At 45.3% G+C, this 25,722-nt stretch overlaps 3 protein-coding genes and 2 non-coding genes across 5 annotated transcripts; 1 reads left to right on the top strand and 4 right to left on the bottom strand.

Annotated features, from left to right (window-relative positions):
• The first annotated feature begins 1,526 nt into the window (after positions 1 to 1,526).
• Positions 1,527 to 14,757, top strand: ACAT2 (acetyl-CoA acetyltransferase 2). Its single transcript, XM_021693082.2, has 9 exons — positions 1,527 to 1,664; positions 2,201 to 2,335; positions 5,234 to 5,415; positions 6,935 to 7,052; positions 11,432 to 11,575; positions 12,435 to 12,557; positions 13,155 to 13,309; positions 13,837 to 13,947; positions 14,356 to 14,757. Exons 1-9 carry the CDS (start codon positions 1,610 to 1,612, stop codon positions 14,524 to 14,526), a joined length of 1,194 nt encoding a protein of 397 aa, XP_021548757.1. The 5' UTR covers positions 1,527 to 1,609; the 3' UTR covers positions 14,527 to 14,757.
• TEN1 (TEN1 subunit of CST complex) lies at positions 8,834 to 9,286 on the bottom strand. The gene is given in 5 exon segments (XM_044917515.1): positions 8,834 to 8,954; positions 9,045 to 9,111; positions 9,114 to 9,149; positions 9,152 to 9,250; positions 9,253 to 9,286. Coding segments are annotated over 5 exon segments (357 nt in total).
• On the bottom strand, positions 14,668 to 25,626 carry TCP1 (t-complex 1). Its single transcript, XM_021693081.1, has 12 exons — positions 25,387 to 25,626; positions 24,479 to 24,564; positions 24,156 to 24,284; positions 22,206 to 22,303; positions 21,713 to 21,823; positions 21,222 to 21,403; positions 20,706 to 20,832; positions 16,749 to 16,924; positions 16,246 to 16,369; positions 15,749 to 15,941; positions 15,448 to 15,611; positions 14,668 to 14,967 (listed from the first exon to the last, which is right to left on the bottom strand). The coding sequence occupies exons 1-12, from the start codon at positions 25,448 to 25,450 to the stop codon at positions 14,751 to 14,753; spliced, it is 1,671 nt and encodes a 556-aa protein (XP_021548756.1). The 5' UTR covers positions 25,451 to 25,626; the 3' UTR covers positions 14,668 to 14,750.
• Positions 16,061 to 16,190, bottom strand: LOC123325635. The gene has a single exon (XR_006540566.1). It is a non-coding gene; the product is annotated as a small nucleolar RNA SNORA20 (small nucleolar RNA).
• Positions 21,909 to 22,048, bottom strand: LOC123325639. Its single transcript, XR_006540570.1, has one exon. It is a non-coding gene; the product is annotated as a small nucleolar RNA SNORA29 (small nucleolar RNA).
• Positions 25,627 to 25,722: the final 96 nt, after the last annotated feature.

Here is a 25,722-nt window from a genome sequence, read left to right as displayed (position 1 = left end):
GGATGCAGCAGTTCCAGGCCTCACACCCAGACACTGTCCAAAGGAAAGAAGGATCCATCCTTCTTTCTATTTCTTAGAAGTGAGACTATTGTTCCCAGAACCAAACCAGCAAACTTCCTTCACCCTTCTGTGGTGAAGATTGGGTCACATATCTATTCAGTAAAATGGATGTTGGGAATCAATCATTATAACTGGATCTATGGAAAGAGGTGAAAAGTATTAAGTCTAAATCCATGATATTCCAGCTATCGCCGATTACCCCACCCAGGTGTGTACTCAAACACACCTTGCCAATATTGACAATCGATGATTGTTCAATGTTAATTATTCAAAAAATTTTTAAGAGTTTTAAATTTTTTCTAAGATTTTATTTGAGAGAGTGCATGGGTGCACATGAGCAGGGGGAGGGGCAGAGGGAGAGAGAATTTCAAGCAGATGGCTGCGCTCTTGCAGAGCCCAACTCGGGGCTTAATCTCATAACCCTGAGATAATGACCTGTGCAGAAACCAAGAGTCAGATGCTTAACCAACTGAACCATCCAAGCACCCATAAAGATTTTATTTTTAAGTAATCTCTACCCTCAGTGTGGGGTAGAGAACTGATAACCCCGAGATTGAGTTGCATGCTCTGCCAACGGAGCCACCCCAATTCAAATATTTGAGTTTCCATATCTGTGGCTGACTCTAACCTCTATATGGGGTCTTATGCAGCCCTTGGGGATTGTTAAAGCTTTTGGATAATATCATGAAAATTCACTAATATTTATTAATGCATTAAGCCCCTACTGTGGGTCCAACAATGCCCTGAGGGCTGGAGAGAAGACAAAGCAAGAGCTCTCTCTGGAAGACTAGACGACACTGTGGGGTGTGTCCAAGAGAAAACACCCAAACCTGAGGCTGAAGAGTGGGTTACTGTTATTGGAGGAAATGTTTTGGTCTGTGGGATTAAGACACCCCGACCTCCTCACACATCAGCGCTGGAGCTGATCTGCCAGCATAATTGTAAGGCAAATGGTGCCAACCCCGCAGGAAGGCACTGAAAAGGGTTTGCCCAGAGGAGAACCAAGTTAACCTCTAATGAATGGATGATATTGGCGCCCAGGCAAAACGGAGAGGAGCTTTCGAAGCCACCAGAGCAGAAGCACACAAAAGAACCGCCCGCAGGCTTGCAGCTGGCAGGATTCGCACCCACATTCTCACCACTGGGATCCGAGTCCTGGGCTGAACGTGGGGTACTGTCACCGCTGGGTGGTGCTCACTGGCTCGAAAAACACTAAGTTCAAAAAACCTGCCCTCGCCCCCCAAAACAAAAACGTCAAGACAAACTACAACACTGGGGTGTTCGGATAAGGGCCTGAGGTGAGGGTGGGGTGTGTCTCGGCCTGGGCCCGGGGTCTCGCGGGCCCGCCCACCGCCTAGGCCCCCTCAACAGCCAACCTCACCGCTACGCGCCCCGCCGTCGTGCCTGCGCACTGACGCCCGCGGAGACGGAGGCGGGGCGGCCTGCGGCTCCGCCCCCCGGCGCGGCCTGTCAGCGGCCGAGCAAGGTTTTGCCTCACTCGTCCGCCGCGCCGGGCCGGCAGCAGCTCGAGAAGTGGTCGTGCGGCAGGATGAGTGCAGGCTCTGATCCCGTGGTCATCGTCTCTGCGGCTCGGACCGCCATAGGTAAGTGGCCGGCGGCGGTTCAGCCGCGGGGACCCCGGAACCCCTGGGATGCCCCGGAACCGGCACTCCGCGCCTTCTCGGGCCCGCCGGCCGGCAGCCCCACCCCATCCTCGCCCGCTGAGGCCTACTCCGCTTCGCGTGCTCTGATTGGATCCCCGGGTAGAACCACCGTGCCGCCCTGCCTTCCCATTGGCTGGCGAAGGTGGGCGCTCTCTTTCGAGTCCTCTGGTTGGCCAGCTCCTGGAGGAACCATGTCAGCCCGTGGCCGCAGGGGCGGGGTCGCTGGGTGGTCTGAGCGGGGCCGCTCTGGTGAATGGAGGATTCCTGAGAATTGCCTTCCGGTGCTTAGCGCTGTAGAGATTTCACAGCCCTTGGGCGCGCGGGACTGTGGACCCCTTTTGTTAGGGAAGCGTGGGCCGAGCGCATCTGCTGGCGCTTGGGAAATGGATGCGTGGGTTTCCCGCGGGTCCGCTCCGTGCCCGCTCGAGCCGCGCGGGGCGCCCTCCTCATCGCCCGAGCTTTCCCTTCTTCCCTAGGCTCCTTCAATGGTGCCTTAGCCACCGTCCCTGCCCATGACCTGGGCGCGACCGTCATCAAAGAAGTCCTGAAGAGAGCCGCCGTGGCTCCCGAAGAGGTGTCGGAGGTCATATTTGGACACGTTTTGGCAGCAGGTAATTCCTCAGAGATCCCGGCGGAGGTCAGGTTCATTGGAAGCAGCCCATCGACACCCCCCTCACACCTCCCGCTCCCGAAACTTAAGTTCTGCAGAGGTCTGAACTTAAGTTCAGACCTCCGGAGGTCTGCTCACGGAGTTCCCGCTGGTGGGGTTCTTCCTGCTGCCCCGCTGCCAAGCCCCCGTTACTGGCTACTGTCCAGCTTAACACCGTGCGACTTTCCTAGGCGTTTTCTGATGAACCTAGACTAGACCACCGTCCTCCACTGCCTTTTTCATTCTTTAGAACCAGGCCCAGCCTCACCCATCAAGAGAGTATACACGGCCCTCCATACGCCCCTAAAGTGTCACACACATCTAACAGAAATGTGTGAATTCCTCCTTTGTGCCCTGCACTGTGCTAGGTGCTGGGGACAGGGCTCCAACAACACAAGTGAGGTCCTTGCCCCAGGCCCCATAAGGCTCACCTCCTGCTCCTCACAGGGCTGTCACTCCCTGGGTGGGGACAGGTGAGTCACCAAGAGTGCTCCAGTCTCACTTCTGGTTCCCACTAAGTTTATAGACCAGTGACCACTGACAATTCCTAGTTATTAATAACTAGATTCATGAGGGGCACTCCCCCTGCTTGTGTTCCCTCTCTCACTGTGTCTCTCTCTGTCAAATAAATAAATAAAATCTCAAAACAACAACAACAAACAAACAACTAGATTCATGCTCACTCAGTAGCATAAATTCTAATTGTTCCTAGTGGTAATTGGTAGTGCTCACTTACAACCAACTTTTGTCCTTACCCTATCTGAGACCTGGCCCATTTTTTGTTATATTCACTTTATAGTTTTGTAGTTCCAATTCCTGATTATCCTTTCTCAAATTGTCCTTAGGGGCCATAAAGTTGGAGCCTACCACTTTGTCATGACTCTCAAGGGCTTTAAAATATGTAATATTCTCAGACTGGCTGCCTTCAGCCCACATCCTCCTTCCTTCCCAGACCCACGATTCAGACTTAGTTGCCATAGGGTCTGTCATGCTGGTTTCTCTGTTATCTCTTCCACATCTGTCCTCTCTAGTATCTCCACATAATTATAATACAAATAATAGCTATGTTCATTGAGGACCTGCTGAATGCTGGGCCTTTAAAGCACTCTGCTTAGTGCTTTCATTGCTTTATTGAATCCTCTCCGTAAGTCCGTTGAATCGTATTATCTGTTCTGCAAATGATTAAATGAGATTTTCAGGGGCACAGTTTGAAGTGCAGCTAGTATTTGAACCCTCACCTGTCCGGCTCCTTAAGCCTAGGTGCCCTCCACAATCCTGTAAAAATATTACCTGGGCACCTGCTGTGCTCCAGGCACTATTCTTTCCACTAGGGATAAGCAGTGTTCATATCAGATAGAAATCCTCATTCTCATGGAACTCATACTCTGCTAAATGCCAGGCTATTAGTTCATTATGTGTAACACTCATTTCTTACCTTGAAGATGGGGGTTATGAATAGACACATAATATTTTTATGAAGGAGTTATTTACTTAAATGCATATGTAATTGTAGCTTCAAAAGCAGGAGCCTTAAATAATGTCTTTTTTTATTAACTAGCATGCTATGAGTTTAATTCAGAGGTATTTTGATTCCTTTTTTTTTTTTAAGATTTATTTATTTGAGAGAGAGAGTGTGTGTGCATGAGCACGGGGAGGGGCTGAGGGAGAGAGAGAATCTTCAGTCAGACTGCTTGCTGAGCTTGGAGCTCGCCTTGAGGTTCAATCCCAGGGCCCTGAGATCATGACCTGAGCCAGAATCAAGAGCCAGCTGCCTAACCAACTGAGCCACTCAGGCGCTCCTCGTTCTTTTTAATAATTTCTCCTGTATCTGTTTTCACTCTCAGTCTCAGGGCTACCAGTCTAATCCCAGATAAAGAACATTGTGATGAATATAATCTCTAAATTTTTGTCTGTGACCCATGTGCTGGTTTTTGCTAACAAACTCACTGAGGAAAGGTACTAGGTGTGGGTGTATCTGAAATTGGCAGCAGAGTGACCACTGTATAAATATTGATCCTTTGATAATAGACAATGGGTACTGAGAATATTTGAAACTTTCCGCTCCATTCCCTTCCCTGCTACGATTATATGTGTAATGTATTTCTTCCCATTCCCTGAAGGAAGTCCCCACAGTTGAGTTATAGAAAGGTATTTGTCAGTTCTGATTTTGTACATGTCTTGTTACATAACCAGTTAACCATGTGTGATGAATATCAAGGAAGGGAAGAAGTTTTCCTCTTTAACCCTCTTACCATGCTAGATGTCTTTTTTTTTTTAAGATTTTATTTATTTATTTGACAGAGAGAGTCACAGCGAGAGAGGGAACACAAGCAGGGGGAGTGGCAGAGGGAGAAGCAGGCTCCCCGCCGAGCAGGGAGCCCGATGCGGGGCTCGATCCCAGGACCCTGGGATCATGACCTGAGCCGAAGGCAGCCGCTTAACGACTGAGCCACCCAGGCGCCCCCATGCTAGATGTCTTAAGCCATGATCATGGAAGCTCATAGCCCTAGTTAGAAACACGAATAATGCCCAAGTTCTGCCCTGTGTTTAGAAGAGAGTGTGCTTATTCAAGCTCTGTCAAAAGATCACCAGAAGAACATTTCCTTCTTATGATATTAATAACTTCCTTGTGGAAAAGAAAGCTTATGTCCACAAGCAAAGGATAATCCATATTCAGGGGCTAGACTGGCAAGTATAGAGTGGACATGGGCCTTTTTCTGTCTGGTTGGGAGTGTGGCTTGGTTCAGCTTGGCTGGGAAGTGACAGGAGCCCAGTTGTTAATCTGATATCTGTGCACTTTGATCTAAATATTTTGCCCTTCTCCTTGATTACTGTGAGGTCTCTGTGTTCCCTCTGCCAGGTTGTGGGCAGAATCCTGTTCGACAAGCCAGTGTGGGTGCAGGAATCCCTTACTCGGTTCCAGCATGGAGCTGCCAAATGGTCTGTGGGTCAGGCCTAAAAGCCGTGTGCCTTGCAGCCCAGTCAGTAGGGATAGGAGACTCCAGCATTGTGGTTGCAGGAGGCATGGAAAGTATGAGCAAGGTAAGGCCTCTGGAGAGATGGCTGTCACTCACCTCTCACTAATAAACTCATGTCTGTGCCATAGCGGAGTAAACTGACCCATAGAAGAGCTGAAACCAAACAGTAAACCCTGAAAAAATGGATTCAACTTTGAATCCCTATCTGGATGGTTTTATTTTTATTTTTTAAAAGATTTTATTTATTTATTTGAGAGAGAGTGAGAGCATGAGCTTGGGGGGGAAGGGGAGGGACAAAAGAAGAGGGAGAAGTAGGCTCCCCACTGAGCCCGGAGCCTGACACGGGGCTTGATCCCAGGATTCTGGGATTGTGACCTGAGCCCAAGGCAGACACTTAACCGACTAAGCCACCCAGGTGTCCCTCTACCTGGTTGTTAATTAGTCTTCCAAGTTGCATGGGAGATCCAGGTTATAGAAAAAGCCCATCAGCCAGTGTGATTGGAACAGAATATACTTTTTTCTAAAATGTTACCAAAGCATAAAATATTTTCTGAATTAAACCTATAACATTAGTCAGTTGGTATCCTTCATCTCAAATTTTTTTCTCATTGTGGGGAAAAGTCAAAAGCAGATGTTTTCACTTACTGTTCTGCACTTGACAAGGAGGACCCCAGGGACCCAATTTAGTTGACCTTTTGGAAGCATAGAATGTGGAAAAGAGGACCAGGCGGGATTTGTTTCACCAAGGTCCAGCCCTCAAATTGGCACGGCAGTGAAAAGGAAAAAGTATATCCCCTGCTTCCTACAGGCAGTTCGGGGTCTGACCTGGGGATCCCCTAGACAGAGGCCGATTCTGCTCAGCAATTGCTGAGGCCCAGGAGGAGGTAAGTTGAAGGTACTAAACAGGATCAGAGTGACTGAAGGGACTGCACCAGTGTCTGTGTGGTCCTTCACAAGGTGCTTTTATACATAACCGTCACAACAGCCCTCAGAGGGTAGGTGGTATCATTCCCAATTTACAGATCAGGAAACTGAGGCCCAGAGCCAGAATTCAAATAGAGATCTTCTGACTCCCAAATGTTTCCATCCTATTATAGCTGCTGTTGAATTGGTAGGAGTTAAGAAGCTCCCCACCCAGAAATCCCTTCCCATTAGTTAATTAGGCAACCTGATTATTCTCATTATAGGCATTATGTCTTTTATCAAAATAAGTGACACACTGTTAGCATCATTTATGCTTTTAGATGAGCTCCTCATTTAACAGATAACTTGTTGCCTCTTTGGAAAGAATAAATGAGGTCCTTAAGGAAATAGGACACAGAATGGAGAGATTTGGCGGTAAATGGAAATAGGTAGGTAGGAGAGTAACAGCTTCTCAGGAGTAGGCAGGATAGAGTAGTCTTCTGATTCCAAGGGTCTTCAGGCCCCAGACCCTGGGTCGGGAAGAGGGTGGGCCAGAATTGTGGGTCACAGAGGGGTGGTCTAGGTGAAGACTGAGGAACCACTGGATAGTTTTGAGTGGGATCCTAAGGAGAGGACTAGTGTCAAACAATCCTAAATCCATTTGTATTTCTTGTTTCCAGGCTCCTCACTTGATTCATTTGAGGGCAGGAGTCAAGATTGGGGAAATGCCACTGGCCGACAGCATACTCTGTGACGGGCTTACTGACGCATTCCACAGCTACCACATGGGCATTACAGGTAACGCAGACACAGCCAAAAACAGACCAAGGGCGGAAAGGTTTACAAGAGATCCTATAATTGTCAGCTTTGCAGGTGCTCTGCTCTTGAAGGGCAGGGACCATGTCCTGATCATTCTGCATCACAGATGGCAGGGCTCCTTCCGCTTTGCTGAGCCCAACTGAGGAAATAGCATGTCCCCCCCGCTGTGACTCCTTGACCTTTGCAGGTTAGAGGTGGGCGGGGCTCCCGAGCTCTGAGCAATCTCCCATTTTACTGTGGGAAGAAACGAGGGCCCACGAACCGCGGTTGTGTGGCCAAGGCGGTTATCAGAGATGACCCGGTACTTCTCATGCCTCACGCTGCCTTTGTGCGCTGCCACCCGGCCTGCCTTAGTCGCCTGCGGTCCAGGTGAACCAGCGGAGCAGCCAGAAAATCCAACGAGCTCCTGTCTTTCCCACTTTTGGAATGTAAAACTCAAGAACAGAAGGGACATTTCATTGTAGAGTTAGTTGAAGAAACAAGCCCTGAGAGGTTACACACCCTTAAATGTAGGTGGCAGTGGCTCTGTGTCTAGGAGAAGTAGAAGTCAGACGGAAGTCAGATGAGAAAGTGGGGGAAAGAGCAAGAGTCTAAGCAGAGGGGACAGTGTGTGTCAAGGCAGAGGAGCAGTGAGGAGCTAAGGCGTCTTGGCCCCCGTGAGCTAGAGCGGCAGCAGGGATGGCTAGAGAGTGTGGCCACACCCCGGCAGCCTCTATGTGCGCCGGGCCGGGGTCTTCCTGGTCGTCGAGGCCAGGCCAGGGGTTCTCGAAGTGTGTTACAACAGCTGACTGTCTCAACGTCACCAGAGGCTGTCCCTGAAAATCCAGCTCCCAAGCCCTTTCTGAGGTGTTATGGGCTGAATTACGACCTTCCAAAAGTCCTATGTTGAAGCCCAAACCGCAGGACCTCAGAACGTGACTGTATTTGGAGTCAGGGCCTTTTAAGGAGTAATTAAGTTAAAATGAGACCTTTACCGTGGCCCCAAATGCCGTCTAACTGCGTCCTTGTAAGAAGAGGACGAAATACGGGAGATGTGAGCCCGGGAGAAAGACCGTGTGCGGACTTGGCGAGAAGGCGGCTGGGAGCGAGGCCTCAGGAGAAAACAGACCTGCTCACACCTTGATCGGAGATGAGAAACTAAATTTCTGTTGCGTTAAAAAAAAAGACTCAGGCCATGATGTAGTAATTAGTAAAGACTAGACTCCCTAATATACAAATACAAAAATGGTCAAAATATATCAAGCTACAGTTTTCTTTTTTTTTTTTTAAAGATTTTATTTATTTATTTGAGAGAGAGAGAATGAGAGAGAGCACATGAGAGGGGGGAGGGTCAGAGATAGAAGCAGGCTCCTCGTTGAGCAGGGAGCCCGTTGTGGGACTCGATCCAGGGACTCCAGGATCATGACCTGAGCCGAAGGCAGTCGCTTAACCAACTGAGCCACCCAGGCGCCCCAAGCTACTGTTTTCAAATATCGACCAAGAATCATATAAGCCTGAGATTCTTTTTTTTTTTTTTACACGCTGCTGGGGCCCTTATTTGTGAGGACCTTCCAGAACCCTCCACATTCCCACTCAAGGCTCAGCCCCCAGCACCCCACAGCTCGGCCTCTTGCAGGCTCCTGGCAGGGGGTGTCTGGAACAATCCAAATTAGCAGCCACCCCCCACTCCCCTTCTCTCTGCTTCCGGACAAAGGCTGTCACTCCGGGGAAGGTCCTGCATGTTCTCCACAGTGATGCAGGCATCTCCAGTGGGCGTGGCCTCAGGAGCAGGTTGTGGGGGACGGTTGCCAGGAACTGCTCCCACTCTCTTGCTGGTACCTCCTCTGCTCCTGGAGGGCTTGTTCTAGCAAGGGTAGATGCATTCCTTCCACACAGTCAGGGCTTCCCCACAGAGCCTCCGTCTGATGCCTATCAGCTCTTTCCTCCTGTCAGCCTTGGGAAACCCTTCCTCCTAGATTTATATAGAGGAACATGTTCCTCCGTTTCTGGTGTTCGAGCTCCCCAAGGACAAGGTACTGGGAGTCTAACTGGGCTTGCACGGCTCCACCAACTTGGTGCAGACCAGGATCCTGTGCTGTCAGATCCATGCTGAGCCCCCAGGGTCATTCGGGATTGAGTCATGTCACACAGCCACAGCCTGCTGAATGTTCTCAGTGTGCCCATGTCCGGATCTTGGCCCAGGGGAAGTAATAGACCCCAGGTTTGGGCAGCATCCGAAATAGTTGAGAGGGCTGTTTGGAGATTCCTGTCAGGGCACTGGGGCCTCGGGTTCCCTCTTTCTGCCCCACAGAATCCTGTGATGAGGGAGGGGCGGGTTAGCAGAGCACCTCGCTTTCCCCCACCCAGAGCAATTTGTTGCCCTTCTTTTGGGGTCCCCTCCCCAGGGGGCTGCTCTAGGGCTCCCCTGGACGAGAGTGGGGGACTCGCCCACACCAACCCCACCTCTACCTCAAATGCAGTCAGTTGCAAGACTGAGATTCTTTTTTTTTTTTTTTTTTTTTTAAAGTAGGCTCCACACCCGGCGTGGAGCCCAACGTGGGTCTTAAACTCATGACTCTGACATCGAGACCTGAGCTGAGATCAAGAGTCGGATGCTTAACCGACTAAGCTACCCAGGCGCCCCGAGATTCTTGAAAGAAGGGAAAACTCCACTCTCACTGACTTTCTACCTGGGGGGATGGTGGCCATTGAACTGGGGAGGCCGAGGTCAGAGTTTGGAGCTGCTGAGATTCCTGGAGTTTGAGGGGCAGAGTACTGGAGAGAAGGAAGCTAGGAAAGGAGCTCCAGAAATCTCCATAAGGGTTCCCTCATCTCTTGGGTCAAATGCATGTGTAGGACAACACCCTACCAGGTCCAGTAGAAACAGCTGCTAGGGAGTTGTGAATTGATTACTTGGAGACATAGGAGTTCTGACCGTGCAGAGTAGAAACTTTACTGAACCCACTGGACACTCCATTGACATCTCAGAAAGACCACAGTTTAGGGGCAGGGTCCCTCTAGCCCTAGAGTAAAGACTACTCTAGACACAAACTAATAAGCTTAAAAAAATAAGCTTCAAAAGGATCCAGATGATCTGCCAGTATGTTAGTGGGAATGAAACTCAGTATACTTGCTGAAGATAATAAAATCCAGATGTTCAACAGTATAGCAACTGTGTAATGTTCAGGATGCAATAAGAAAATCAGGAATGTGAAAAGTAGTGGGTGAAATTGGATGAGGAAGAAGACATTTCTTCATAATGTCAAAATAACTTCCCATAACTTCCTGATTAATTATAAATGGAGGGACACCTGAGTGGCTCAGTCAGTTAAGCATCTGTCTTTGGCTCAGGTCATGAGGGTCCTGGGATCGAGCCCCACGTCTGGCTCCCTGCTCAGCGGGGAGTCTGCTTCTCCCTTTCCCTCTGCCCCTCCCCCTGTTTGTGCTCTCTCTCTCTCTCACTTGCTCTCTCAAATAAATAAAAATTTTTAAAAAATTATAAATGGAAAAATAGTAACTTTACAGTGTAGAGACACTTTAACCAAGCGATCAAAGCTCACACCACCTGAGATAAACTAATATCACAAGTATCCTGATAAGATTCACTGAGAAGGTCATGTCAGTGGGATACCTGCTTTTCTGCAAAATCTTAATCTAATCTTGAGGCAATCTGAAACCTAAATTGGAGACATTTGATAAAAGAACTGGCCCCTGCTCCTCAAAAATATCAAGGTGAAGAAACACAAAGATAGTGTGAGGAACTGTTCCAATAAAAAGACACTAAAGAGATTGCCAGTGAAGTGCAAGGCGTGATCCTGGACTGAACATACAAATTAGCCACAAAGGACATCCCTGGGACACAAGGTGAAACTGGAATATGGACCAAGAATTACATAATAGGCCTGTGTCAGTGTTAAATTTCCGGATTTTGAGAGCTGTGCTTATGTAAGAAAATGGCCATTTGGGGGAAATATACAAAGAAATTAAAATTTAGGGATAAAGAGGCATGATTATAACTTTTTCTCAGGTGGTTCAGAGAGAGAATGATGAAGTAAATGGGGCAGAAATATAAACAGTTGGTGAATCTGCATGAAGGACATTTCTGAAAGTCGACAGTTAAATAGAAAGGAAAAGAGAAGGAAGGAAGCAAAGAAAAAAATGATTTCTTAAGAGTCGCTGCAGCCTCCCTGAATTCATCGCCCGTGGGAGGCCAGACGGCTGCAGAGCACTGTCTCAGCCTGTCAGCGGGCCTGCTTGTAGGGGGGGGGGGGGGGGGGGGGGGGTGCAGTGCTCGGTTTCAGGTGAAAAACCTGAGCTACTAAAAGCCAGTTCCTGAAAATGTTTGTCTTTTGCTTTATTACTATTATTTTCTTTCACAGCTGAAAATGTAGCCAAAAAATGGCAAGTGAGCAGAGAAGATCAGGACAAGTTTGCAGTTCTGTCCCAGAACAGGACAGAAAGTGCACAGAAAGCTGGCTATTTTGACAAAGAGATTATACCAGTTTTCGTATCTTCTAGAAAAGGTGAGTATATAGATTGTAATGGTTTGAACATTGGCGTGCCTATTTATAGGTAAGAGTAATACTCCAAGAAATAATACACAGGAATGTCTATACATCGTGTCTTAGTTATGTCTTTCGGGTTGCAAAGAAAAGATTGATCTTGGATACGCCTGAAAATGGCAGGGTGGGGGTCTTGTTTATGGGGTGCTGGAGGGTAAAGAACATGGGACACTGTCAGCACCGAGCACCCCTGGTCCAGAGTGTGCACACCGTTCTGTAGATGGAGCAGGTTTTGTGTGAGAAACTGGAGCATTGGCTCATGGTCGTTAGGAGGCAACAGTGACGTTTTGCCCCTCCAGGCTCAATCTCCTCAGAACATCCATTACTTCCTGTATGTATCTGTATACATTTCATATTTCATGAGGGTGCATGTTTTGGGGTCCTTTGCTGTTATCTAATATGGAATGCTCCGGTCAAAGAGCTGTTACTGAAAACTGTTCTGTTGCCCATAAGTGCCATCGCTTACGTCCAACCCTTAGGAGAGTGCCTTTGACGTTCCCTCATCACGTCGGTTGTAACCAGCAAGTCCTACGCCCCACACCTTAGCCACCTTTTGCACAAAGAACTGCCTTCCTCAGAAGGGGCTGTGGATGTGGAAAACACTCAAAGTATCTCATGAGGACAGTGCTTATGAAATGTTTGAACATGCAACTTTTTTATGTGTGCTTTCCTGTTGGAATGAAAGTATTTTTTAATAAATTTTTAAACAAACCTTTCCAAATCTGAAGCCTCACACATCATGTCCGAGAACTCCACCATTCCTAATACATTCACGGCCATCTCTGTACTAATTTTGGTTAATTCATCTTCCTTTGCTCAGGTCTTACTGAAGTGAAAGCAGATGAATTTCCTCGCCATGGGACCGACATAGAAGCCGTATCAAAGTTAAAGCCTTACTTTCTTACAGATGGAACAGGGACAGTCACCCCAGCTAATGCTTCAGGTTAGATTTCCCAAAGGGCAGTTGGGGGAATACCATCTTCTGCTAGGTCTACCAAATTAATGCCTTTTTCATTTCATTTATTATTTATGTACAAATTATGCTAAGACCTTTAGTTGCTTGAAGGGAAGATGTAGTTTCTCGTATTTGATCATTACTTATCATCGCCCTATTTTCGACTTAACCTATATATTAAAGAATGGATTTGACTTCCTGACATCCTAACTAGACATACAAATGAAAAAGCAAACTAGGGAACCACAAAGTTTAATCTCCTACCTTGATGCTTTTCCAAAACCAGAAACTCCCGATGCTTTATGTGGGAGCAAGGCTCTTTCTCCCATTTCTTCTCATTACTCTTCCCTCCCCCAGTCTTTTAAGCTTTCCACTTTCCTTGGTTAGAATGTTGTGGTCAATTAGGTCATATTACCAAACTTCGCATTTCTAACTACACTGTAAAATAGGAATTATGGCACATGACTTTGCCAAGATGTATTAAGAATAATTGAACGCATGTGTCCAGGTGTTAGAGAAAGTAGACACAGGTATAGAACTCAAATTAATGAGCATTTCAGAAATGAAGACGTTTGTATTTTACAGGAATAAATGATGGTGCTGCAGCTGTGGTTCTTATGAAGAAGTCAGAGGCTGTGAATCGAGGGCTCACACCGTTAGCACAGATAGTTTCCTGGTCACAAGTAGGTGTGGAGCCTTCCATTATGGGGACAGGACCAATTCCAGCGATAAAGCAAGCTGTGAGTTTACTGTTGAATGTTAGCACCTGTTCTTTGTTGGTAGAACGAACCTCTTTGGGACCAGACCAACACCCTGTAGTTCCCTTTTCAGTTCCGCCTCTTAAACCTTGGCTCAGATCCTCTCCATTCCAAAACGCCAAGGTTGAGCTTTTGTTTCCTATCCTATTTCATTTGCTTTGTTTCTCTTGTACGAAAGCCTTCCCATTAGCCTTCAGTGAGCTTATTCATGTAGTTTTCTCTCTATAGTCTCCTTCCCTGCCAAAACAACAGCCGAGAACATTTCGATCATAACGCTTTTTAGCGGAACTGATGAATCACCTAGATCATCTCACCTATGCTTAACATGTTACTGCTTCAAAACTTTTTAGAATCCAGAGGAGTTTTATCCATAGTCTTAGAATTGGTATCACTAGGTTCATGTGGGAATCCTTAAGAGATCCTTTAATATCACAGTCTGTTGTTCTAGTATCTACAAGAAAGATTGCACCTGGGTTTTTAGACCTCTGTTCCATTAATCTTTCCCTTAGGTTGCAAAAGCAGGTTGGTCCCTGGAGGATGTGGACATATTTGAGATCAACGAAGCATTTGCAGCCCTCTCTGTTGCAATAACTAAAGAACTGGGATTAAAACCAGAGAAGGTAAGCCTGAGCAGGCAGTCCCCAGGACAGCAGGCAGGTGAACATTTGCAATGCAAATTTGATTGTAAACAGCAAAACCTAGGTACACAGAGCTCCACAGTGTGGCAGGTACTGGCCGTCTTGTTAACTGGGCGGACACTGGGAAGCTCCTGCTGGGATTGGTTATTTTATTGCTTCCCAGGGTGAAACCCCTGGACTCCACTCACTTTTGACACAAACAGAGCATTGTGACTCTTCTAAACTAGTAAGGTAGGGTGGATGTCACATGGGTATAAAGTTCCTAAGCAGTTAAAATAAAAGTGGAAATTGAAAGGACAGTTTACTGGTGTAACATTAAAAGGGAAAAGATAATTTAGGATTTTTACCCTATGTTCAGAGAATAAATGGTATGTATCTTTTCCCTCTTAGGTCAACATTCAAGGAGGGGCTATAGCCTTGGGCCACCCTCTTGGAGCATCTGGCTGTCGGATTCTTGTTACCCTGTTACACACGATGGAGCGGATGGGTGGACACCGTGGTGTTGCTGCCCTGTGCATCGGGGGTGGGATGGGCATAGCAATGTGTGTTCAAAGAGGATGAAATTGCTTAACAATTAATCATGCCTAAACTCAACTGGAACCTAATCTCTTTTTAAACTAAAAAGGTACTAAATTACAATATGTGAAATCACAGGACCAAAGTGAGGCTGGAAAACATCTTTCATTAAGAACCCAAGGCTTGACAGCTTGTTATTTTTTAATATGTAATACTCGAGGAACAAGAGAAGTGCATCCAACATTGTTATAAATAAAAGAGAAAGCAGATCAGTCATCAAGGGCTCCCGAGTGAACGGCATCTTCGTAACCTCCATGCTTGTCATCTTTGCTCTCAGGGTGTAATTTGATGAGATCATCAATTCGAAGAATGGTAATTGCAGCTTCTGTTGCAAACTTCAAACTCTTCACTTTCACTATGGTTGGTTCAAACACCCCTGCTTGTTTGTTGTCTCGAGGTTTACCATTAACCAAATCAAGACCAATCCTGCAATTAAAAAAAAACAAACGATAAACGGGTTCTTGTATAATGTAGACCAATCCCATTCCAGCTCTTTAAATCTGGCCACTCCACTCAAATGTTCATCTTGGAAAATGTTGGGACCTTATGGTAGACCTCTAAGACTACAGTAGCTGATGACAAGTAATGAGAAGTACTGAAGGAGTTGTAGAAAGGTTAGAGGATAGTACAAATGCTGTTTCTAAACATCATTTAACATCTTAAACAGGGGCTGCTTCAGAAGATTCAGATCACCCCCAAACAATCCCCCTCTGCCTCTGTGGGACCCTTGTATAGGTACAGGGACTACCCAGAGAAGCAGGAAGAGATTTGGAAATCAGAGATGCTAACTAAAATACACCCACGCTAATATAATCACTAGCTATCACCTTTCTTGAATTTAAAACAAAGCTAAACTACCACACAGAATACACGGATGACCATGAAAGAGACAAACTGTATGCTTACCATTTTAGATTTTTGCGTTCTGGGTTAACTTGAGCCTCATTATGGAAAGCTCTTAACTTTGCAACCAGATCTGTGGAGTCTTGGGCAGCATTAACTGCCAGTGTGTTGGGAATAACAAGAAGAGATCTTGCAAACTCCGCGATAGCAAGCTGTTCCCGAGACCCCTGAGAAGAAAGACAACGAGCTGTATTCACAAAACCCACAGCAGCAGTGCCGGCCTCAGAGAAGGCCTTAGCAACCAAGTGCCAGGGATGGTGTCCCGTGCCCTTCTTGAAAAAAACACATTATTAGATCTTCTTACCATGCTGGTTGCGTAGTTCTCAAGGTATATGGAAAGGGCTGCTTCTACAGCACCCCCACCTGGAACCACAGATTTTGACTCCAAAACTCTCTTCACCACACAAAGAGCATCATGTAAAGAGCGCTCCATCTCGTCACACATGAAATCATTTGCCCCACGTAAGATAATTGATGCAGATGTACGAGCCTTAGTGCTATTCAAAAAAATAAAGAATTCTGACATCAGTACTTTTATAAAATAAATCTACACAGAAATTCACTGTAAGCACCTTAACTGAATCCTGCTCACACAGTTCATTCAGACACAGAGAAGCAGTGTCTGGGCTGCGCAGAGGAGATGAAATGGTCACTCCACCTCCATTAACCACGGCCTAACATTGTTCTCTCCCATGCGTATAACCGCTCCTATCACTGAAAGACTAGAGCAGCAAATCAATGGGAAGGTGATCTACTCACTAATAAAATCTGTACAGCTTTGTAATTTAGAAAGCAGCTTACTTTTTGATCAAGATCAGCTCATCATCACAAATTCTCTCCTGTACCACCTCTTCTGCTTGTCCCAGCATCGAAGCTTCAAAAGTTTCTTCTCCTTCCAAATTGGCCAGGGTTGACAGAACAGTTGCTATTAAAATGATGACAAAGATCTGTAAACATGGTTTTCCAATGAATGTTTTCATATCCTGTCTTAAATTCAGAAACATTTATGATAAAAGCAATGTATAGGTGCAAATTTAAGGTTTGCAGTTAAGCATCAGACAAACCGCTGTCCTTTTATCCTAACACGGAACTATGTCATTTTGAGGTAAAGAAATTCAGTCAAAGAACTTTTCCAGTAACATGAAAAGTGGCTCTGTAAGATGTATCTGCAGCACAAAGCATTAAGGGAGTAAGTAAAAACTATATTTTTGAAACTGCTCAGTGAGAACATCCCAACATAAAGAGACACGCTGGTGTATACGGTAACGTGACACACCGCAGCTGGGAGCCAACAGAAGCCCTACCTCCAGAAGCTTTAGCGATGCGTTTGAGGTCCTTTTTTAAAACTCTTCTAACTGCCATAGCTCCTGTCTCCACAAAATACTTCAGACACATGTCGTCAATTCCACCGGTGGTTAGAATAACGTTGGCACCAGTAGCCAGGATCTTCTGGATCCGCTCCTTGGTGATATCAGATTCTCTACAAAGATGATAACCCAAAGTTATCTTTTGTGTTGTTAATCTAGTTCTATCTTCCATCAAGTACTTTCCACAAAATAAGTGCACATTAAATTACATCAAACATTCCCTTCTGTGACCAAAATTTAAATCAATTTACAGAAAAGTTCAAATAATTTAAAATTATCACTTGTCTCCCCCACCCCAGTGGGAGTTCCTAACCAAACACTGTGGTCAGGAAGGGAAGGGTGTCAACCATGCTCTGAAAAAGTGTTACTACAATGGAATGCAGAGATGGTGAGAGGCCAGACTCCAGCCTGCCAGGTGAGACAACGAAAGCCTGAAAGTCTGGAGTTAAGAGGGGTGCAGCACTGAAATGGCCAGTAGGACCAGAAAACGGAAAACCTTTTGTAGGGATGCTAGAGTGTGGACTGTTACCAAGTTTAATATTTTTAAATAAGAGTATTATCAAATCTGTCTTCAAAAGGATCCCCTGACGTCAGGATGGAGACTGCACTGGCAAGATGGAGGAGTGAGGTAAGGAGGCGGTAAATGGAGATCGAAGACCATGTCTGATGAGAACAGATGGTCCGAACAGAAGTCTCAGTTTATGGCTGAGGTGATGGGGAGGGTCAGTCAATGGTTCCTGGGCTAAAATGGTGCAGGATGAGAAAGAGTTCAGTTTTCAAAAGGTGCATCTGACGCCCCTGTGTTCTTCACGCGAGCCTGCCAAGAGGCAGGCAGACACAAGATGGAAATCATAAGCAAGCTATGGGGAAGGGAAACAGATTTGAAGAAGGCAAAATACCAATCACTGAAATAATCTCACTTACCATTCAAAGAATTTTTTTTTTTTCCCCTAAGGTTTTTATTTATTTGACAGAGGGAAAGACAGCTAGAGAGGGAACACAAGCAGGGGGAGTGGGAGAGGGAGAAGCAGGCTCCCCGCGGAGCAGGGAGCCTGATGCAGGGCTCGATCCCAGGACCCTGGGATCATGACCTGAGCCGAAGGCAGACGCTTAACGACTGAGCCACCCAGGCGCCCCACCATTCAAAGAATTTTTAAAGTAAAATGAATTCAAGATGAACCTCAAATTAACCTCCCTGAGAATACTGAGCTAGATGCCACACTGTGGGCAGGAGCTGCGAAGCCAAGCACATCCTTCAGGCTCTAACTTTAGAGCTTACAGTCTGAGTCCTACAAACACACAAAACCATGCTAAGGCCCAGGAAGATCAAGTACAGAACTCAGGGTAGAGTAGAATTTAGATTGAAGGAGAAAGAAAAGCTTCTTTGAGAGACTGACCAGCTAAAAAATAAGTAAAAAACTAACCAGTCAAAACCAGTAGGCTGAGAGTATGTCACAGGCAGAGGGAAGAACCTTACTAAGGACCAGCACGGTAAGAGTTTGGAGGATCTTAGTTCCAGGTGTGGCCAGACCACAGTGAAAAAAACATGTAAGAAATTAAAAAAAATCTATCCAGAGCAATGGGAAACCTACAAAAAGCTCTGCCCTTGGAAGTGATGAGGTCAACGTGGCTGCTGTGTGGAAAACAGTCTGGGAGAGGGGACAAGAGTGAAACCCAGGTTGGGGCGCCTGGGTGGCTCAGTCGTTAAGCGTCTGCCTTCGGCTCAGGTCATGATCCCAGGGTCCTGGGATCGAGCCCTACATCGGGCTCCCTGCTCCGCAGGAAGCCTGCTTCTCCCTCTCCCACTCCCCCTGCTTGTGTTCCCTCTCTTGCTGTGTCTGTCAAGTAAATAAATAAATAAAAATTAAAAAAAAAAGAGCGTGAAACCCAGGTGACCAGCTTGGCTTGGCTGCCTCTACAACAGCCTTGGCAAGAGATTTGATTAGAGATTAGGAGACAGAAAGGCACGAGGTACAAAGAGGAGTTAAGAATATTTCCTAGTTTTCTCCAAGGGCAAAAAACGGCACTAAAACGGCAAAAGTAGATTTATGGGTACCACCCTAAGTTCAGTTTTAAACATTGACTTTGGGATGCATAAGAAGTGTTCATAGGTGTCTGGAGCTCAGAAAAACAGATTTGGAAGTCTCCAACACAAATAGTATCTGAAGTCCTAGGAGTGACAAGGAGTTATCCCGGGGACAGCAGAGCAGACCCCGGGGCTGCCCAGGCAGACAAATACAGACAGGGCAGTATCACAAAGCCACTCACCACCTCTCCAAGCGTTCCAAGGGAGTAGTCAACCAGCTGGATAAAGGTCAAATGAAGATTCAAAGTGTCTAGTGAATTTTACCCTAGGCACCACTAGTGACTTTAGCAAATGGTCCTCCACTGGAGAACAGAACAGAACTGAGAAGATGAGAAATAAAGTATCAGAAAACAGTTTTTGTATAAAAAACTTGGGACATCCAGCTGTGAAGAGATGGGGAAGGAAAGGGGGTACCGGGAGCAGGAGGCTTTTATTTCTGGTTAAGAGAGCTACAAAGGGGCTGCAACTGGAATTTAGAAAAGGAAAGGAATAGAACTAGTAACGGAAGATGCAGCTTGAGAACACTTAAACTAGAGGAATTTGGTGGAAGAAAGGACAATTTCAGTTTATCGGGAAGAAAAAAAGTACATATGCAGATCTAAAAGAAGACAGCATGCCTGACTCTTGGCAAAAATTTCTTGTAGGTTTGGGTCAGTTACTGTTTATTTTTTAACAAACCAACTAACCATTAAAAAAATATGTGAACGATATGGGTCAAGTGGAAGCAGGCAGTCAAACTGAACTCTAGCTCTCTAGCACGCTAACCAGTCCATAACCATGTAGTATCCCCTAGCACCTGGTGTACAGCAAGCATGCAATCAACGCTACACTGCTTATCTGAGGAATTACATTCTTGGATGTATCTTTAATGTTAATCACACACAGAATCAAAATTTTCATAGTACTTTTATCACCGAATCTATCTTAAAACACCAAGTCACCACCATTTTCTAACTTTCCAGTAGAAGTTTGACTTCGGTTAAAAATTAATTTTTCGGGATGCCTGGGTGGCTCAGCCGTTAAGTGTCTGCCTGTGGCTCGGGTCATGATCCCAGGGTCCTGGGATGGGGCCCCGCATCGGGCTCTCTGCTCAGCGGGGAGCCTGCTTCTCCCTCTGCCTCGCCCCCTGCTCATCCCCCCACCCTCTCAAATAAAAAAAAAAACACAAGCTTATTTACTTATTTCTTTTTTCATTTATTTGACACAGAGAGAGAGAGCACGAGCACACAAGCAGGGGAAATGACAGGCAGAGGCAGAGGGAGAAGCAGGCTCCCAAGGAGCAGAGAGCCCGATGCGGGGCCCCATCCCAGGACCCTGGGATCACGACCCGAGCCGAAGGCAGACACTCAACCAACTGAGCCACCCAGGCGTCCCAAAAATAACCAAGTTTAAAAAAAAATAAATAAAAATTAATTTTTCAAGTCCTCCAAGACACCCACACTTAAGATAATCCAGTTGCATCATCACCATCCTCTGCTACCTGGCAACTGGTTGATTACTTGCTGTTACCTAGGAAGTGTAACATTCCTTGTTTTTATTTTTTTAAAAAAAGATTGCATGGGGGGGCAGGGGGCAGCAGGGAGGGGGCAGAGGGACAGGCAGACTCCCTGCTGAGCACAGAGCCCATAAGGGGGCTCCATCTCAGCACTGAGATCACGACCTGAGTCCAAGTCAGATGTTTAACTGACTGAGCCACCCAGGTGCCCCACTCCTTGTTTTTAGTATACTTTTTTTACTGTCACCTGCTCTAAAAGAAGTATAACTTACAAACACCTCTTTCAAAGGTCAAAAATAAACTCTCAACATACCTCTGTCTAATCTGGTCCAGTTTCTCAGGGTCTGTAATAACCACTTGTACACCAAGCTTCATTTTTGTTTTCTGCAGGCTGAAGTCAAGGCAAGCAATTTTTGCATTAACTATTCTTTTGGTCATGCCTATAATTGAACATATTAAATCCTTTTGTAAGAACTATAACAGTGTTACAATTTAAAAATACAGCTATTCTTAAAGCAGGATAATAGTGAGAAATATTAAATTATACTATCCTTAAAGACAGAAATTTACATTTTTATTACATTTAACCCTACAAACAAATTTTTATGGCCTCTACCCATGTACTTTGTTTAACTTGCATTTTTCCTAAGTTTTATGTGCTTAAGTTACACAAGCGAAACTGAAAACCTGGATGTACAATTTCCTTTTCCCCTGGGCTTTCCTAAAGAACAGTAAGTGCTAGTCTTGGAGAGCTCACCTAAAGGACGTATATAGTATGTAGTCCACAAAAAGCAAATTGTAGCCTTTAGTATCAAATCCTAAGCCTTACCCTGGGATCCCACCACACAGTTGAGTGCATAGCCGTTGATGAGCATACTCTCCATCTGACTTCTCCCATGGGCTTTCAGAACATTAACGGAATTGACTGGATAGCGAGGCTGGCCTCTTACATCTGTGTATTTAACTGCAAGTACAGCATCTACTACCATATTGGCAAAAAAATCACCACTTCTAAGCCAAAAGTTAAGGAGAACAAGAGACATGGAATGGACAATGGGTGCACACAAAAATCAAGGGAATTCAAAGGCACTTCTTTTAGCAATCTCATTAAAGAAACAAGCATTAATTATGCCATCAAAATACTGGAGTACTATTTATCATTGCTTGCAATTCATATTACTACGACACTTTATTATCTCTCCCCCTAGAAAAGCAAGGAAGGGAGCAAATAATTTTAATACAGTTATCACTCAGCACAAAAACTAACCAAGATCTTGCTTTCAAAAAAGCCTAAACTTGATTGAACCATCACAAGGATACATTCCAATGATTTTGGAAGACATCGATGTCTTAGCGGCATTGATCAGGCAATCTCTTCCAAGTTCATCTGTGTTAATAATTAGATTTTCACTGATGTATCGTACTGCCTCCCTGTTTGAAGTGTGTGGGAGAAAACATTTATAAATTCACTACTCAAGCTTTTTTGTTTTATCACTGTCAAAATGTGTTAGGCACCAATTTTCTGTTTGGCCATTTCATATAGGAGGAGGACACAAATAAATCCTCCCTCTTCAGATCATGGCAGTCTTAATCTATCCCATAAGCATAGCCACCAAAATCTATTATTGGGAGAAAATGTGGTAGTCAAATGGGAAAAAAAAACACCACATTACCCTACTTCTTACTTCAAATATTACTATAGAACAGCATTTTTTCAAAATAAAATTTAGTCATTAACATTTCAACAACACAAACTGTTTACAACTATAACATCACATACTGTAAAATTTTCTCTGAATGCAAACAAGCTTACTTGCAAGCAAGCCGATAGCCACTAATAACTGATGTGGGATGAATTTTCTGTTTGACTAGTTCATCTGCATTTTTAAGAAGTTCTGCTGCAATAATAACCTGTTGAGAAAACATTCATCACTCTTAGTCTGACAACATGTGCAATGCGTATGTAAAAACAACACTAAAATGATTAGCTTTATCAACCAGAATGCTTATGATGGTAAATAACTGTTTACTGGGAATCTGGAAAAAAAAAAAAAAAATAACTGTACAGTTTTTTTTTTTTTGAGAGGAGAAGAGAGAATCTTAAGCAGGAGGCATGGAGCTGACATGGGGCTAGATCTCACAACCCTGAGATCATGACCTGAGTCAATTAACCGACTGCGCCACCCAGGTGCCCCTTACAGTGTTTTATATGCAAATGGCCAAAGGCTGATAGGAGCCTGAAAACTGTTCTGGCTTACAAACCAGTTCTGCAGAACAATAGTAGAGAACTACACATCTACTACCTTTAAAGATTAAGTGCTCAACAGGAACCAACTGAAGACTTTACTACTCCTATGATCTATATTGTTTTAGATTATTACTTGGTTTATTTTAAAAACCATTCTTCTATGTGGTGTATACACACACACACACACACAATGGAATATTAGTCATCATAAAAGAAAATCTTACCATGTGCAAGGGCATGGATAGAACTAGAGAGTATTACGCTAAGCCAAATAAGTCAATCAGAGAAAGACAATCATATGATTTCACTCATGTGGAATTTAAGACACAGAACAGGATCATAGGAGAAGGGAGGTTAAAACAAAATAAGGTGACAAAGAGAGGGAGAAAAACCATAAGAGACTCTTAATCTTAGGAAACAAACTGAAGGTTGCTGGAGGGGAGATGGTGGTGGGTGGGATGGGGTAACTGGGTGATGGACATTAAGGAGGGCATGTGATGTAATGAGCACTGGGAGTTATGTGCAACTGAGGAATCACTGAACTCTACTTCTGAAACTAATAATACACTATGTGTTAATTAACTGAATTTAAATAAAATAAAAAAACCATTCTTCTAAAGACATTAAAAAATCAAAACTCTGCTTCTTCTGAGGAAATTATAATCACTTTATTTTTAATAATATTGTAAACAAGTTACTTAGAAACTATTTTTGTTATTTCAGAAGAGGTAGATGCCATTTTTTCATGGTTTGAAGTTTAATCTAGAAATATAAACATTTTCCCCACAAACCACTGCCTGTTTTAGAGCAAACTATTATTTGCTCTTTACCAAGTAGTAGTGTTTCTATACTACAAAGCACACTACATCAGTTTGCTGGATGATCCTGAGAAGTTTGTATCATGTTATTGTTCATGTTTACTTTCTTGCACTCCCATTGTGAACTCTCAAGATTGCCCATTAGCATTTAATATAAAACATCTTTTTTTTTTTTGGTTTAAAGCCAGTAACATTCTTCCCCTAGCTAGCTATAAAGAGAAGATTTTTAGGAACTTCTAAGTTTCAGGTAGTGAGAGAAGAAAACTTTTTTTTTTTTTAACAAGGGGTTTGAACTCAGGACCCTGAGATCAAGAGTCAGACGCTTAACTTACTGAGCCACCCAGGCAACACAGAAACAGAACTTTAAAAAAAAAAACCCTCCTCTGTATGCGATGTATACATATTGTTGTAGCTGAAAAACTCATGAAACTTGTGAAAATCCACATTTAAAATGAGTCAACTATATTATCTCTTAAGTTTCTCTCCTTTAAACGGTACAAACTAGCCGTAAGTACTGATTTTCAAATTCTGTTTCTGAATCATTATGCCAGAAACAACTTCAATTTTCTCCCTTTTAAGTATATAACTTATTTCTGACTCAGAAACAAATGACCTGCTTATGGCTTCACTTTGTCGGAAGTTCAATTTTAGGAAAACAACTAATCTACAGCCATCTACCAGGTGACAAACTACCTACCACTGAGGTGGTTCCATCTCCCACTTCTTTGTCTTGCAGATCAGCTAGCTCACAAAGAACTTTAGCTGCAGGATGTTCTACCTCCAGTAACTTCAGGATGGTTGCACCGTCATTAGTAATGGTTACATCCTAAGAAATTTGCAGGGAAGAAAAAAGACAACACAATCACTGGCAAACACAGGGCAGCCTTTAAATTAACACAAATCCATTATCACCTTTACCACACCTTCCAATACCAGCATTGTGATAAAAACAGAGAATTCACATAGCTAACTGCTTAAGCACTGTTATTTTCCTTTAAAGTAACAAACAGGTGTACTTACACCAATATCATCCACCAACATTTTATCCAAGCCAACTGGACCAAGAGAGCTTTTTACAATATTGGCAATGGAAGCCGCAGCCATGACTGTAGAAATGAAAAAAAAAAATTAAATCCACTGCCCCAAATGATAGCCATTCGAGCTTAAAGTGAGTAAATGACATCCAACAGCCTCCGGATTTCCCAAATCTACAAATCTATCCTTAATTACTTAAAATAAGATGGGCAGGCATCCATACATTCAACGTGTACGCGCTCTCAAGAGGTTCAACAACAACAAATGCCTAATTCGTACCGTTTGCTAGGAAAAACCCACTTTAAGTACCACGTAGGCTAACGTTCAACTGAAATTTCCTCAACCAACTGCACCGTCAAAACCTGTCAGCGATGGGTGGGTTAAGAATCGGAACCGGACACGGAGCACCCGGCATCTACTGCAGAATCTAACCAATGGGGTACAAGGGGAAAGTCATCTGGACTGCGGCCATTCGTTCCTCAGCGAAACGAGCAATTAAGACTAGTCTTCTCTGGCTAATGGTCCTAAAACGAGGCGCAAAGGTTGAGATACACGCTCATGCTGGTCACAATCGGAACCTGAGAGGCGCAGGGCACCCGGACCAAAGGGGACTCGAGGCGCGACCGGCACGTGTCACTGCAGGGAGCTGGCTCTCCAGGCCCGGGAGCGCTTTTCTAGTTCCAGGGCCTGGGCACCCGCGGCCAACCACACGCAGCGGGACACATCCCCAAAACGTGCGGGGCTCTCCGGAATTCCTCGCCTGCGGGGAAAGGGCGCTGCCGCCCCACCGCGAAGTGGCGGACCCCAGGCCCTCTCCCGGGAGAGAAAGGGAAGGCACTGCGCCCGCAGCCGCGCACCGCCGTGGGCCCGGCCCAGGCCTTGTTCGCCCTTACCGTTCTGGGAGCGGATCGCCTCCCCAGTGCTGCGGTCTCCGAACACGGACAAAGGCCCCTCCATCTTCGCGGCGGGGTACACGTCGAGTTTCACTCTCACTGCGGGAAACCAGCGTCTGGGTCCCTAGGCCCGGCGGCGGCGGCGGCGGCTAAGGCGTGGAACCGGCCCGAGCGAGGCCGCGGGGACTGCTGGGAACACCGGTTCCCCCGCCCGGCCGCGGGGCAGGGCGGGAACGAAAGAAGGGATGGGGGGGGAGCGAAAAGTGCGGAAGAGCAGGAAGGGAGGAGCCGGGAGGGGGCGGGCTCAGCATTTTCGCCCAATTAGAGAACGAATAA

Source organism: Neomonachus schauinslandi, chromosome 8, assembly GCF_002201575.2.
Source record: "Neomonachus schauinslandi chromosome 8, ASM220157v2, whole genome shotgun sequence".
Lineage (NCBI taxonomy): Eukaryota > Metazoa > Chordata > Mammalia > Carnivora > Phocidae > Neomonachus > Neomonachus schauinslandi.
This window is presented reverse-complemented; position numbering and strand designations above follow the sequence as displayed.

Coding starts and splice junctions, on each gene's coding strand:
- TCP1 (XM_021693081.1), bottom strand. CDS start 25,450: ATGGAGGGGCCTTTGTCCGTGTTCGGAGACCGCAGCACTGGGGAGGCG. Junction 22,304..24,155: donor GAGATGGAACCACCTCAGTG/GTAGGTAGTTTG, acceptor TTTTCTCAACAG/GTTATTATTGCAGCAGAACT. Junction 14,968..15,447: donor GAACGCAAAAATCTAAAATG/GTAAGCATACAG, acceptor TTTTAATTGCAG/GATTGGTCTTGATTTGGTTA.
- ACAT2 (XM_021693082.2), top strand. CDS start 1,610: ATGAGTGCAGGCTCTGATCCCGTGGTCATCGTCTCTGCGGCTCGGACC. Junction 1,665..2,200: donor TGCGGCTCGGACCGCCATAG/GTAAGTGGCCGG, acceptor CTTCTTCCCTAG/GCTCCTTCAATGGTGCCTTA. Junction 7,053..11,431: donor CTACCACATGGGCATTACAG/GTAACGCAGACA, acceptor TTTCTTTCACAG/CTGAAAATGTAGCCAAAAAA.